The 16444-nt window shown below is 39.4% G+C and overlaps 1 protein-coding gene across 1 annotated transcript in view; it reads left to right on the top strand.

Moving 5' to 3' along the window:
• LOC123514289 (E3 ubiquitin-protein ligase MYCBP2-like) overlaps positions 1 to 16444 on the top strand; it is a 299710-nt gene that overhangs the window by 151799 nt on the left and 131467 nt on the right. Inside the window, 4 exon segments of the mRNA XM_045272098.1 lie at positions 1168 to 1390; positions 14221 to 14403; positions 14767 to 14943; positions 15952 to 16158. Of these exon segments, the coding sequence (XP_045128033.1) occupies positions 1168 to 1390; positions 14221 to 14403; positions 14767 to 14943; positions 15952 to 16158 (790 nt within the window).

Here is a 16444-nt window from a genome sequence, read left to right as displayed (position 1 = left end):
CCTCATTGGCATATTTTGAATTTGGTAACTTATTTCTTACAGGTCTATCCATTTAATTTCACTCTTCCTGGGAGCGTGTGGGTGTGTGGTGGTGTGCACTGGGGGCCAGGCCTGGTAGCTTTGTGTGCGTTGGCGACTGTTTATGGCTGGCCTTTGTGTGGTTTCTGCACTGTCGTATGGATTGCGGAGGTTCCAACACCTCCAATCACTCATATGTACACGCCACCAGGCTACATTCACTCTGTACACTCGTTCACTCGCTCTGGTTGCCCTTTTGTATTAGTGACGGTTCTCACTCCAAGCACATTGTTTAGCGTGTGGAGTGTTAGGTAGACGGCACTCTGAGCAAGGAGGCACGTCCGCTGTCCACGGAGCGCGGAGTGAGTGTGTGTGCGTACTTATGTGTGTGTCAGTAATGGGAGACAGACACAAATGTGCACACTCAAGAAAATTTCTCTCTCTCTCTCTCTCTCTCTTCTCTCTCTCTCTCTCTCTCTCTCTCTTTTTCTCTTTCTTTCTCTCTCTCTCTTTCTTTTTCTCTCTCTCTCTCTCTCTCTCTCTTTTTTCTCTCTCTCTCTCTCTCTCTCTCTCTCTCTCTCTCAGGAATGGTTAAAGTTTGAAATTATAGTTACAATTTAGGTAATGAATATAGATAAGGATCCAGGATTAATGGAATATATAATGTACAGTATAAAGACTTTGATGATGATAGTGATGCTGATGATGATGAGAAAATAAGGAAAATATCAAGACTAATCAAAATACAGTTTCTGACATTTACACAAGACAGCTTCCAGTATGATAAACATACAATCTCCCTTTGGCAGGAGTGAAATACAAAACCAAGTAGGAAGTTCCAGAGTTTATCTGTGAAAGAGATGAAAGATTCTGAATACTAGTTAGCTCTGGCATTAGGAAGGTGAACTGAATAGGGTGAGAAAAATAGAAAGTCTTGTGTAATTTATATACCACATGGCACAACCACCTGAACACAATAAGAGTTTTCTGATAGAACATAAAAACAAGATAAAATAAGTGAAACTGCAAGAAACCATCAGTTCTACATATGGCAGTCCTTGTATGAAACATAGAGAGACAGGGCAACATTTGTTTAGCTTAAATCCCACACATCACAGCCAGATAAACACAGTACAATTTCTCCGGCAGCTGTCACTCAAATGAGCGACTGTTCCTACGTGATTTTGTGTCCTGTGCGGGCGGCACCAGCGGTGGCCGGCTGGCTCGGTGGCTTCAGCCGGACTCCTACATCGATGTGCGGGCGTGTGAAGTGCTGTACAGCCGGGACGACATGCGTGCCGGCTGGCCTGCCATTGTCACCATCATCACCAGGGACCAATACAATGAGATGGTGTACGTCCCTTCACTCAAGGTACGTCGTCATCCTCACTGGGGATGTAATTTTTTTCATTCAATATGCAGTAATTTGCTAAAAACACTGTATGAAATCAAGTTTCACACAAAGTAAGATGGTACTGTTAATGAAGGAATAACTTCTTCATTCAATATGCAACAATTTACAAAAGACATTAATAAATCCTTGCATTCTTTCACCCCAAATATATTCTTCCTCACTGGAACTTTTATCTTTTCATATGATATACACTGGAATCTCAGTTTGCAAACTTAATTTGTTCCTGAAGGCCGTTCACAAACCAAAATTTTTATGAATCAAAAGCATTTTCCCCATTGAAGTCAATGTAAAATAGATTAATCTGTCCTTGGACCCCAGGACTGTGTTAGAGAGAGCAACTCAGCATGCACCCAGCAATCCCTGCAGCACGTATTCTCTATCAAACACTTTTGTGTGCTTCTCATTTGGTATAAAAGAAAGATCATCGTTGTTATAATAACGGCTTCTAACTAACAGAAAGATGGTTTATACTAATTGTCCTGATGACATTTAGCGTTTTTTTTTTTTTTTTTGTAAGACCAGCCAACACAAAAAGAAATTTAAAAGGTCCACTTGAGTGCTCTCTCTAAAAGTGTAAAGCGTCAGCCAAATTTGGGGAGCAATTGCCTTGATACCTCCCTCTTAAACGAAGACAAGTCGTAGGAATTCAGAAATACAGATGCAGGGAGGAAGTTCCAGTTTACCAATGAAAAGGATGAATGCATCATAGCTCTCCAGGAGGTGGGATGCCTCTGTGTTGCAATCAACTGTAATGACAAATATGGTGACCCAAACAAACATCTCACAGAATCTCGTAACTCTTGAGACTTGTGTGTGTGTGTGTATTTACCTAATTGTATTTACCTAATTGTAACATACGGAAAAGAGCTATGCTCGTGTTGTCCCGTCTCCATATCTATTAATGTCCAGCTTTTCTTAAAATCATGAATATTCCTTGCGTTGACCACTTCCACGTCTAAACTATTCCATGCTTCCACCCTTCTATGAGGAAGCTATATTTTTCACATCTCTCCTATAAGTGGCCATTTTAGTTTTTCCCATGCCCTCTCGACATTCTTCCATTCCACATACACAGATCTTCCCTATCCATTTTTCCATGCCAATCATCACTCTGTATATTGCTATCAGGTCTCCCCTTTCTCTTCTGTTTTCCAGGGTTGGAAGTTGCATTCTTTTCAGTCTGTCTTCATAAGTCAAATCTCTTAAGTCAGGCACCATTTTGTTGCAGCCCTCTGTACTTTCTCTAGTTTCCTTATGTGTTTCTTTAAGTTCGGAGCCCACTGTATTGTTGCATATTCAAGCCTCGGTCTTATCATTGCAGTAATTATTTTCTTCATCATTTCTTCATCTAGATATCTGACGCCACTCTTATGTTCCTCAATAAGTTCAATACTTCTCCAATTATTTTGTTTATATGTCTCTCTGGCGATAGGTCATTGGTAATTGTCACCCCAAGGTCTTTTTCTTCATGACTGGTTTTATGTCTTCATTTCCTATCTTGTACATACTCCTGATTCTTCTTTCACTCTTGCCAAACTCTATTTTCTTGCATTTTGTCGTGTTGAACTCCATTTGCCATGTACAGCTCCATTTCCATATTCTGTCCAAGTCTTCCTGGAGTAGTTCGCAATCTTTGTCACATCTCACTTTTCTTAACAATTTTGCATCGTCTGCAAATAGGCTCACATAACTGGACACCCCATCCACCATGTCATTTATGTAGACTGCGAACATTACTGGTGCCAACACTGATCCCTGTGGAACTCCACTCTCCACCAATCCCCATTCTGATGGTCTGTCCTTAATTATTGTTCTCATTTCTCTTCCTACCAAAAGTCTTCCATCCATTTTAGTAAACTGCCATGCACTCCTCCTACCATTTCAAGTTTCCAGATCAGTCTCTGGTGTGGTACCTTATCAAAGGCCTTTTTTAAATCCAGATATATTCCATCAGCCCAACCATCTCTTTCCTGTATTACATCTATCACCCTCGAATAGTAACATATCAGGTTTGTCGTGCATGAACGCCCTTTCTAAAACCAAATTGACACTCACAAAGTATGTCATTTTCTCCAAGAAGTCTGTCCATCTAGTCTTCACCACCCTCTCACACATCTTAGCTACCACACTTGTAAGTGACACTGGTCTATAGTTCAATGGGTCTCTCTTGTTACCTGATTTATAGATTGGGACAATGTTAGCTCTTTTCCAGTCTTGGGGCACTACACCTTCCCTTAATGAGGCATCAATTACTTCACAAACTTTTTCTGCCAATTGCTCCTGCATTCTCTTAAAATCCATCCTGATACCCCATCAGGTCCCACAGCTTTTCTCACTTCTAAACTCCCCATCATGTTCTTGATCTCCTCCACAGTTACTTGAAACTCCTTCATAATCCCTTTCTGTTCCATTACCAGTGGTTTGTCAAAAGCAGTCTCCTTTGTGAATACCTTCCGAAAGCATCCATTCATAGCCTCTGCCATTTCCTGGGATCTTCACTGCATACTCCATTTACTTCTAAACTTTCAATACTTTCTCTATTTTTGATGTTGTTGTTCACATGTCTGTAAAAAGCCTTGGTTGGTCTTTACATTTATCAATTATATCCTTTTCTTGTTTCTTTCTTTCTTCTCTTCTAATCAACACATATTCATTTCTTGCTCTTTTGTAACTTTCCCACTGCTTAATCCGTCTTTTCCTTCTCCACCTCTTCCATGCATCCTCTTTTCTTGTTCTAGCCTTTTCACATCTATCGTTAAACCAGTCCTGCTTTCCAACTTCTCTATGTTGTCTTATTGGTACAAATTTTTCTCACCTTCTTTGTATATTTTATAAATTCCTTCCACTTTTCATTTGCTCCTTAGCACTCTTGAATTTCATCCAATTTGTCTCTTGAAAGAATTTCTTTAGGTTTCCAAAATCTGTCTTGGCATAATTCCATCTTCCCACTTTATATTCTTCATTTCTTCTAGATTTCTCTTCGTCTATCACCTTGAACTCCAAAACTGCATGATCACTCTTTGCTAAAGGGCACTCCACCCTCATCTCCTCAATGACCATTGGCTCTGTACTAAAGACCAAGTCCAGTCTTGACGATGCTCCCTCTCCTCCAAACCTAGTATCTTCTTTGACCCACTGAGTTAACACATTTTCCATTGCCAGTGTCAATAGTGTATTTCCCCATGTTGTCTCTGATCCTTCCATTGACCAGTCCTCCCAACACACCTCTTTACAATTAAAATCTCCCATCATTATAGTTCGTTCACAGCCACCCAACATTTCTTCCAGACATGTTCCTGTATCACTTATCATTTCTTCATATTCCTGTACTGACCATGCATTTGTCTTAGGTGGTACGTACACCACTATGTAGTGCCTCTTTTTTCCTTCATTAGTTTCTGCTCTGATCTTTAGCACTTCTGCCTTTCCCATACCTTTTTTCACTTGATCCACCTTTATATCTTTTTTAACCAGCAACATCACTCCTCCTCCCATCTTACCTACTCTATTTCTTTTCCAAACGTTATATTTCCTTCTCCAACCTTCATCAGGTCTTCTCCCTCTCTCAGTTTTGTTTCAGTAAGACCCACAATATCTGGGTTCTTGTCCCTCAAGTAATCGTTGAGTTCTAAAATCCCCGATATCACTCCATTTATGTTGGAATACATTACATTTCGCTCATATGTAAGTTTCTTTAGTCCTTTCTTGCTGTACTTTTCTGGGTTATGAACCACTTCCTCAGTCTCATATCCAAGATTCTCCAGAAAAACTCTTTCTTCTCCTCTTCTGTCCTCTCTTCATTTTTTCAAAGCCTCCTTTCTCAACTCATTTAACATTTCTCTTTCCTTTTCACCGAGATCTCTTCTCAACCAAATCTTCCTTGTTGTTTCCTGCTGGGCTAGCCTCCATGACTTCTCCACCAATTCATCTACATCCTTTTGTGACTTAAGTTTGATTCTTATTGGCCTCATACCTTCTCTTGTGAACTTTCCAATTCTATGGAAGTCCTCTATTTCTTGTACTAGGTCTTTTCCTCCTCTTGCACCACATTAATGATATTATTTATCACCTTTTTATGTTTTTCTCTCTCCATTTTACTCGGTGTCTTATCCTCCTCCACACCAAATATCACCACACATCTCTTTTTGTCTACAGTTTCCCTCACCAATGTCTCATTTGACTTAATAACCTTCACCACTTTCTCAGCTATCTTCTCTTCTATGATCTGTTGATCTATAATTTCAGCAAGGCCCAAAGTTTTCTCCCCTGACTCTTTGATTTCCTTTTCCAGACTTGCAACTTTGTAATTTACCTCCTTTCTTTCCACTTCCTGACTTTTTCCATTCAGCCTGCTTCTCCATCACTTTTCCTAGAGATTCTCCACATTTTTCGCAATTCACTTTAATTAGCTTAACTTCCTCTTTCAGTGCTGCATTTTCCTTCTTCATATCGGCACAGTCTCTCTTTACATTGTCATAACTCGTTTCCAGGCCCTCATACTTTTCAAACAGTTTTCAATTTTACCTTCTAACTCCAGAATTTTCTTCACATAAGTGCTCTTCTCCATTATTCCTTGAAACCCTGTGAAGTCTGATTCCTCTTTCGAGTTCACGGCCGCCATGTTGCGCAGACGTAAACAAACCAGCTGATGGCTCAAACGCAGGCTACAGTTTATATTTACCTTCACTGGACATTATTTTGCTAATCAACAGTTAACATGACTATATGGAGACGGGACAAACATTACCAGCTCCTTTCCCACCTTGGTTACTCTTAGGTAACTGTAGAATTATAGATGATTGCTCTGGAGCTCAGCGACCACCTCCGCCATCGGCGATGTGTGTGTGTGTGTGTGTGTGTGTGTGTGTGTGTGTGTGTGTGTGTGTGTGTGTGTGTGTGTGTATTTACCTATTTGTGTATTACAGGGCCCGAGCTAAGCTCTCTGTGTCCTGTCTCCTTGTCCATTCCTGTCATATCTCTCTTTCATCTGATTGACACACACGCGTCAACGACATGACTGCTCAGTTTATTCCACTTATCAATGCTACGATGCGGGAAACTGTATTTTCTCACATCATTTAGACAGATGTCCTTTATTAGCTTTTTCCATGTCCTCGGAGATAATTACTTGTGGTCACCTTTATCAACTCTCTATCCAGTATGTCAATCTTGTTCACCAATTTATACATAGTTATCATGTCTCCTCTTGTTCTTCTCTCTTCTAATGTGGTCAGCCCCAGCTTCCTCAGTCTTTCCTCATAGTCTAACTCCCTGAGTCCTGGTACCATCCTTGTTGCCAGCCTTTGTACCCTTTCTACCTTCTTCACATTTTTCTTCATATGCTGTGACCAGACACATGCTGCATATTCTAGCTGGGGTCTTATTAAGGTACATAATATCTTCTTCATCATTCCTTCATCTAGGTAGTGGAATGCAAGGCCAATATTTTGAAGCATGTTGTATGTTTTCCAAAAAATCTTGTTAATGTGTTTCTCCGGTGACAAAGTGTTTTGCAGTTACTCCTAAGTCTTTCTCCTCATTGGTCTCTTTAATTTTCTCATCACCCAGCCTGTAATCCCAGTTTGGTCTGTATCTACTTCTTCCCATTTTCATAACATGGGTCTTGTCTATATTAAATTCCATCTGCCACTCTTTACTCCACTCATATATTTTATCAAGATCTTCCTGTAACTTGTTACAATCTTCCACATTCTTTACTCTCCTCATAATTTTAGTATCGTCCGCAAACATGTTCATATAACTGTCAATTCCTACTGGCATATCATTAACATAAATCAAAAACATGATGGGACCCAGCACTGACCCTTGTGGAACTCCACTGGTTACCTTCTTCCACTCGGACTTCCTTCCTCTCACCACTGTTCTCATTTCTCTTCCCATTAAGTAATTTTCCATCCATTTTGCTAGTTTATCATTTACTCCTCCAGTCATCTTTAGTTTCCACATCAGTCTATTGTGTGGTACTTTATCAAAGGCCTTTCTCAAGTCCAGGTAGATAGCATCCACCCATCCCTCTCTATGTTGTAGTATGTCAGTCACTCTTGAATAAAAACATAATAAATTGGATACACACGATCTTCCTTTTCTGAAACCAAACTGCCTTTCACTCAGAATGTTTTCACTTTCTAGATACTCACTCCACTTAGCTTTAATTACTTCTTCACATACCTTGCACAATATACTAGTCAACGATACTGGTCTATAATTTAGCGGTTCCATTCTACTACCATTCTTATATATAGGCACAATGTCAGCTCTTTTCCACTCTTTCGGGACTAATCCTGTTCGTATGGAGGTTTCCACAATATCAAATATGGGGTTCAACAATTGATCCTTACATTCATTTAGCAACCTCCCAGATATGCCATCAGGCCCCATTGATTTATTAATATCCAGATTGCTTATAATTTTCCTTACATCTTCCTTAGTAACCATGATGTCCTGCATTTGCTTTATTTCCGTAGGCCTTCCTCCCATAAAATGCTCCTCCTTTGTAAACACTTTGCAAAAGTTGTCGTTCAAAATTTCAGCTATCTCTCCAGCATCTTCATATACTTCTTCCCGTTTTTACCTTTTCTATTGCCTCCCTTTTATTTAGTTTTCCATTTATGAATTTGTAAAACATTTTGGGTCACTATCACAGTTTTCCACCACCCTCTGTTCATATTCCTTCTGTGCTGTTCTCCTTCAACATATCTATTCCTTGCTGTTTTGTAGCCTTCCTTGATAATACATCACTGTTTTCTTAAGTTTCTTCCATGCCTTTTCTTTGTTCTTTTTGCTTCTTCACAATTTCTATTAAACCACTGTTTATTATTTAAAGTCCCCTTCTGTAATATGGCACAAACTTTTTCACAGCAGAGTTATACAAATCCATAAATTTATCGTACTTCAATTGCATATCTCTTTCCCGGTATACCACGGACCAGTCAATTTCATTAAAGAACTCCCTTATATGGTTATAATTTGCCCTAGTATAATTTAATTTTTCCTCCCTGCATTCCACAATCTTATTAGTGTTTAATTCTGTATCCAGCTCAAAGCTTAGGACATCATGATTGCTTTTCCCCAAGGGACTTTCATGTTCAATTTCCTCTTTTAGAGAGATTTCCCTGGTAAATACCAAATCGAACCTTGCTGCAACATTTTGTCCCCTGCACCTTGTTGGTGATCTCACCCACTGTGCCATCAAGTTATTTGTTGCTACCTTTAACAATTCTTCTGCCCACTCACCACCATTCACCACTTCGTAGTCTTCCCACACTATTTCTTTGCAATTAAAGTCTCCAACTATCATCACTCTATCCTTTCTGTTGAGTTCTTGCTTCATTCTGTCTAGAGTATTTCTCATCACCATTTGGTACTGTTCATATTCCCAAGCACTGGTTCTGGGTGGTATGTATACTGTTATAATATTAATGTCCCTCTTGCCATCTGTTATAAGCATACTTATCACTTCCTCATTTCTCTTACTATAGTTCACCTCCTTCACTATCAGATCTTCCTTAGTAAGAACCATTATACCACCACCACCTTTATTTTTTTCTATTATTTCTCCATACTTTGTAGTGTATTACAACAAACCAGTAAATCTTTATTTCGGGGCCTTAGCTTTGTTTCCACTACACAGATTATGTCCGGTTCGTTATTTCTTAGGTAATCCATATATTCTAGCCTCTTAGACAGAAATCCATCTATGTTCGTGTAAGTCACTTTTATTCCATTCCTAGTCTCGTTCTTCCATGTAATGCCTATTCCGTCTGTTTTATCCACCACTTCTTTAGCCTCCCATTTCTCATCCTCCAAAAAAACTTGATCTTTTCCTCCTCTGTTCTTTCGTCATTCCTCTCCTTCACTTCAGATACTAGCTCCTTCATCTTCATTCTCTCATCTTGTGACATATTTCTTCTTATGTAAATTGTTTTGGTTTCCTCAGAGTCCTTAAGTTTCCAAGCCCTCCTCAACAAGGCCTCAGCTGCCACCTGAGACTTTAATTTCAATTTTAATGGTCTATTCTTGCCTTCCTCAAAAGCTCCCAATCTCACACTTTCTTCTACCTCAGCATATAGGTCCTCTTCTTCCACAGAGATCTTGTTCAGTAAAGACTTAATCTTGTCATTTTCCTTATCCCTCCTGTCCTGCCAGTTCCTGTTAGTTTCCTCCCAATCCTATTATGATCACACATTTTTTCTTTTCAGCGATATCTCACACCACATACTCATTTTCCTTTAGTGCCTTTACCATTTCCCTCTGCGTAATGCCTTTATTTTCCTCTTCCTGCTTTTTTACTATCTCCCTAAACGACCTTTGTACCTCCAGATGTTCATGATTCACTTCTTTCATCATGGTGTCAATTAGATTAAGACATTCCTCTTTCTTCAAGTCCCCTTCGGATATTTTTATCTCCATTTCCATGAGTTTAGCCTTCATTTCTTCGCATTGTTTCCTTAGTTGTTGGTTTTCTTTCTCCATCTGTACTTTTTCCTTCAACAGCTCTTTATTCGCTAGCATTAACAAGTAGATCTCTTTTTTGAATGAATCATTCTCGGCTAAAACTCTATCCAGTTTTTCTTCTATTGACAAAATGCTTAGGAACTTACTCTCCAGCGCCTGGATTCTTGCATCCATGTCAAGTTTCTGCAGTCCTTTTGGCGTAGTAATAAAACCTTTGAAGTCTCTAGTTTGCCTGGACGCCATTTTTGTTGTTGTCAGCTGATTACGGCCAGAACGATCACCGTCCACACTCCCCTCTCAGGGATCACTCCCCATAGCACTCACTTTCAACATTAAGAGACAGTAGGACATTTACGGACACAAAACTTAGAGTTACCCGGGCCCTGTAATACCATAGGTATTTTCTTTCTTCCTGTACACAGCAGGCAGCCGTCCTCTCTGAACGACGGCGTGTGTGTGTGTGTTGTGTGTTGTGTGTGTGTGTGTGTGTGTGTGTGTGTGTGTGTGTGTGTGTGTGTGTGTGTGTGTGTGTGTGTGTGTGTGTGTGTGTGTGTGTGTGTGTGTGTGTGTGTGTGTGTGTGTGTGTGTGTGTATTTACCTAGTTGTATTCACCTAGTTGTAGTTTTACAGGGCCTGGGCTTTATGCTCGTGTGGCCCCGTCTCCATATCTACATTTATCCAATCTTACTTCAAAAGTATGTAGACACTACTTCTTCAATTAAACTGTTCCACGTCTCAATACATCTCTGCGGGAAACTATATTTTTAAACATCTCTCAGACATCTTCCTTTTCTCAGCTTTTTACTATGCGATCTTGTGCTTCTAATGTCATATTCTTCTCTCAGGATCAGTTTCTCATTATCCACTTGATCCATTCCGTTGATCAATTTATAAACTTGTATCAAATCTCCTCTCTCCCTTCTTTGTTCCAGGGTTGCTAGATCCATAGCCTTTAGTCTCTCCTCATGTGTCATCCCTTCAAATTCTAGAACCATTCTTGTAGCCATTTTTTGTAGTCTCTCCAAGTTCCTTATGTGTTTCTTTTTATGAGGGGTCCACACTACTCCTGCATATTCCAGTCTGGGTCTTATTATAGTACTTATCAATTTCTTCATCATTTCTTTCTCCATGCAGTGAAATGCTTCTCCAATATTCCTTAGCAAATTATATGTTTCTCTGAAAATTCTATCAATATGGATTGCCGGTTGATTGTTTTCTTCCATCGTCACTCCTAAGTCCTTTTCTTTTTTTACTTTCTCCAGTTCTACTACATCTCCCATCTTATAGATTCCCATGGGTCGTCTTTCACTCTTTCCTTGATATGGCTTTTGTTCACATTGAATTCAATTTCCTACATTTTACTCCATTCCCAGATCTTATTTAGGTCTTCTTGCAGTATTTCACAATCCTCTTTTTGCTTTATAACTCTGCGCAGTTTCGTATCATCTGCAAACAGATTTATGTAGCTGTTCACTCCTTCTGGCATGTCATTAATATGAATGAGGAAAAGTATTGGTGCCAATACTGACCCCTGTGGCACTCTGCTTTCTACTGCTCTCCACTTGGACTTCATATCTTTAACTACCGTCCTTATTTCTCTCCCCCTCAAATCATTTTCTATCCATCTGAATGTGCTTCCTTTTAAGCCACCCTTCTCCTCTAACTTCCATAGTAATCTTGCATGTGGCACTTTGTCAAATGCCTTTTTTAAATCCAAATAAATACAGTCAACCCATCCCTCTCTCTCTCTTGTACTCTATCAACTATTCTAGAATAGAAACTCAATAAATTAGTTACACACGACCATCTTTTTCTAAAACCAAATGGCTATTTGATATTAATTTGTTGTCTTCAATGAACTCGATCCATTGTTTCTTTATTATTCTTTCACACATCTTGCATATTACACTAGGTAGTGATACTGGTCTGTAATTTAAAGGTTTTTCCTTCCTTCCACTCGTATATATGGGAACCATATATAAGTGTGTATTTACCTATTTACGTATTTGTGTATTACAGGGCCCGAGCTAAGCTCTCTGTGTCCTGTCTCCTTGTCCACTCCCGTCATATCTCTCTTTCATCTGATTGACACACACCGCGTCAACGACATCACTGCTCAGTTTATTCCACTTTTCAATACTACGATGCGGGAAACTGTACTTTCTCACGTCATTTAGACAGATGTCCTTTATTAGTTTTTTTCCATGTCCTCGGAGGTAATTACTTGCCGTCACCTTTATCAATTCTGTGTCCAGTATGTCAATCTTGTTCACCAATATATATATATAGTTATCATGTCTCCTCTTGTTCTTCTCTCTTCTAGTGTGGTCAGCCCTAGCTTCCTCAGTCTTTCCTCATAGTCTAACTCCCTGAGTCCTGGTACCATCTTTGTTGCCAGCCTCTGTACTCTTTCCACCTTCACATTTTTCTTCATATGCGGTGACCAGACGCAAGCTGCATATTCTAACTGGGGTCTTATTAAGGTGCATATCTTCTTCATCATTCCTTCATCTAGGTAGTGGAATGCTAGGCCAATATTTTGGAGCATGTTATATGTTTTCCCAAATATTTTGTTAATGTGTTTCTCAGGTGACAGAGTGTTTTGCACGGTTACTCCTAAGTCTTTCTCCTCATTGGTCTCTTCAATCTTCTCAACACCCAGCCTGTAATCCCTGTTTGGTCTGTATCTACTTCTTCCCATTTTCATAACATGGTTCTTGTTTATATTGAATTCCATCTGCCACTCTTTATTCCACTCATATATTTTGTCAAGATCTTCCTGTAGCTTGTTACAATCTTCCACATTCTTTACTCTCCGCATAATTTTGGTATCCTCCGCAAACATATTCATGTAACTGTCAATTCCTACTGGCATATCATTAACATAAATCAAAAACATGATGGGACCAAGCACTGACCCTTGTGGAACTCCACTGGTTACCTTCTTCCACTCGGACTTCCTTCCCTTCACCACTGTTCGCATTTCTCTTCCCACTAAGTAATTTTCCATCCATTTTCCTAGTTTATCATTTACTCCTCCAATTTTCTTTAGTTTCCACATCAGTCTATTGTGTGGCACTTTATCAAAGGCCTTTCTCAAGTCCAGGTAGATAGCATCCACCCATCCCTCTCTATATTGTAGTATGTCAGTCACTCTTGAATAAAAACATAATAAATTGGATACGCGCACGATCTTCCTTTTCTGAAACCAAACTGCCTTTCACTCAGAATGTTTTCACTTTCTAGATACTCACTCCACTTTGCTTTAATTACTTCTTCACATACCTTGCACAATATACTAGTCAACGATACTGGTCTGTAATTTAACGGTTCCATTCTACTACCATTTTTATATATGCACAATGTCAGCTCTTTTCCACTCTTTCGGGACTATTCCTGTTCGTATGGAGGTTTCCACAATATCAAATACAGGGTTCAACAATTGATCCTTACATTCCTTTAGCAACCTTCCAGATATGCCATCAGGCCCCATTGATTTATTAATATCCAAATTGCTTATAATTTTCCTTACATCTTCTTTAGTAACCATGATGTCCTGCATTTGCTTTATCTCCGTTGGCCCTTCCCCTATAAAATACTCCTTTGTAAACACTTTGCAAAAGTTGTCGTTCAAAATTTCAGCTATATCTCTAGCATCTTCATATACTTCTTCCCCATTTTTTACCTTTTCTATTACCTCCCTTTTATTTAGTTTTCCATTTATGAATTTGTAAAACATATTAGGGTCACTATCACAGTTTTCCACCACTCTCTGTTCGTATTCCTTTTGTGCTGTTCTCCTTACTTCAACATATCTATTCCTTGCTGTGTGTTGACATAACACTAAAAGTCACAGACACTCTCTCATGATTGTGGATGGATATTCTTGAAAATTCTCTTTTTAGTTCTGGCATCATCTGGTGGGGGGGGTCTCTCTCTCTCTCTCTCTCTCTCTCTCTCTCTCTCTCTCTCTCTCTCTCTCTCTCTCTCTCTCTCTCTCTCTCTCTCTCTCTCTCTCTCTCTCTCTCTCTCTCTCTCTCTCTCTCTCTCTCTCTCTCTCTCTCTCTCTCTCTCTCTCTCTCTGTAGCATATCTCTTTTTTATTTATTTTTGTATTGTATTATGTTTTAAGTATTTTATGATGATTTTGTATTATTCATTATTAACTGCCTGAAGAACTTTTGCTTCTAAAAGATAACTGTTATTCACTAATGATGGTGATGAATATGTGTTTCAAATGTTGCCTGTGGCCAGAATCCCTCTTACATAATGAAAAAATACTTGTACTAGGGGTATTATGGTCTTGTGTTTCAGGTTGAGGTGGTTGCCGTGCCAGTGACCACGGGGGAGGAGGGCAACCAGGGCAAACCAAGGAGAGTCAGCCAGCACGTGCCTGACAACATGACCTTTGGGGGACACCCGCAGCCCTCCCTGGATGTGCCCTACCAGGTCTCCATCAAGGACAAGATGTGCTATTGTGCCATCACCATGATCAAGGTCTCGACACACTTATTGTAGCTGCTGCCTATGTTACAGTTTGTTTGACTGTGTCACATGTGCATCATAAAAATATGCTGTCAAGTCATTGTTTTTGTATTTTATTTTGAAGATTACTGTAATTGAGAGACTTTTCTGTGCTGTGGTGATATTAAACTAGATTCCAAATAAAACTTCTTCTGTAACTGGTTTTAAAAAAGGATGATTATATTGGCCTATTATGAATCATTAGAATGATCTATTATATAGACAAACAAATAGATATCATGTATATTTGCACTGCTGCACCAACATTGATAATGATAGTAGAGATAAAGGCATTCCTCTTACCTTCTGCCTTCACAAACACTCACTCTTCAACAGGCATACGAGAACTACTCCTTTGAAGAGCTGCGCTACATGTCCCCTGCAATGCGGAGGCCCACAGAGAACATGCTTGTGCGCAGCAACAATGATGGAACCTATTCCTGCAACTGGACCCCTGGCGCCACAGGCTGGTACTCCCTGCACGTCACCATCGACGGGTACCAGCTGGAGGAGGTGAGCCTCATCAGACTGGTTAGACTTCACTTGTTCGGGAAGAAGTTTACTCACATAAAGAGAAAAGTTTATGTCTTTAAGTATTTCAGTGATGTATGCAACAATACAACACCTGAAGTGTTTGAAGTGCTTATGAGAATCAAAAAAAGGATAGAAAAAAAAATAGGTTTTGCAATTTCTAGCTAGTACAATGATTGGAAGATATTTGAATGGTTGATGAATAAGGAAAGATATGACAAGTAGGAGTGAAAGAGTTGATGTTCTTTATAATGTTCCTATATTTGTTGCAGTTTTCCTTCAGTGAATATAGTTTTTGGTAACAGATTTTCCTTGCCTTTACATGAATAGGTAAATAAGTAGAGGACTTGTGTCATTGTTTTCTTTTTGTAAAACATTCCAAAGTGATTGAGGCACCATTGATATAAATAGATAGAGTGGTGCCTGTATAGAAAATAAACAGATAGCAAAAGAACTGACATTACTTGTTATTTCATAGACACTGTAGGATTCTCTTGTGTTGATATACATTCCTGAACTGAGAGTCTGAGAACTTTGCTTGTCTTTTTCTCCCTTTCTCTTCCATTTTTTATTATATAATTTCTTTCACAATTTTTTTTAATGTAAGAGGGAGCTCTACACAAGGGCACCAACAAAAGGGGATAAAAAAAAGACCCACTAAAGAAAAGTACCTGAACCCAAATAGTACAGTGAAAAGAATTATCCAAGATTATGAGATAGGAAATATCTCAAAACATCTCTTTCTTGAAAGAAAGCAGTGGAACCTGATGACTTGCTTTATTTACCTGATGATAATAACAGTAATAATAATAATAATAATGATAATAGTAATGATGATAATGAAGATGATAATGATATGCAGATTATTATTGAGGCAGTTGTTACACTGAAAATATTAAAAGAATGAAGAACACTAGGAATAAGGTTAGTTTAGAAGTTTGCTAACTATTAGAATTAATGTGTGTGTGTGTGTGTGTGTGTATGTTCCAGACATACAAGATGGAGGTGAAAGAGCCACCCCAGGGAGTGACGCCGCCTGTCCAGAGCACTGTGCGCCGCTCCTCTCAGCAGCCATCTCGCCTGCGCAAGTTTGTCTTACAGAATAGCGCTGGCCTGCGCATCCGCACCCACCCATCCCTACAGAGTGAGCAGATCGGCACTGTACATGTCAATGGCACCATTGCCTTTGTGGATGAGGTGAGCAACTCAGGCTGTGATAGGCTGTGTGAGACACTTCTGCTTTTTATGCTTCCTCTTCTGCTTCTTCTTCTTCTTCTTTTCCTCCTTTAGGCTGCATGCCTACAAACATGCATGGAATCTTTCAAGATTAAAATGATAATAAGAGTGATGATTATCATTCTTTAACTTCTTGTCTTTCACCTCTTGTCCCTCAACTCCTTCTTATTCTTCACCTCCTGTCCCTCAACTCCTCGACATTCTTCACACCTCTTGTCCCATAACTCCTTCACTTCTTCCATCTCTC

This window comes from Portunus trituberculatus, chromosome 37 (assembly GCF_017591435.1).
Source record: "Portunus trituberculatus isolate SZX2019 chromosome 37, ASM1759143v1, whole genome shotgun sequence".
In the NCBI taxonomy this organism is placed as follows: domain Eukaryota; kingdom Metazoa; phylum Arthropoda; class Malacostraca; order Decapoda; family Portunidae; genus Portunus; species Portunus trituberculatus.
This window is presented reverse-complemented; position numbering and strand designations above follow the sequence as displayed.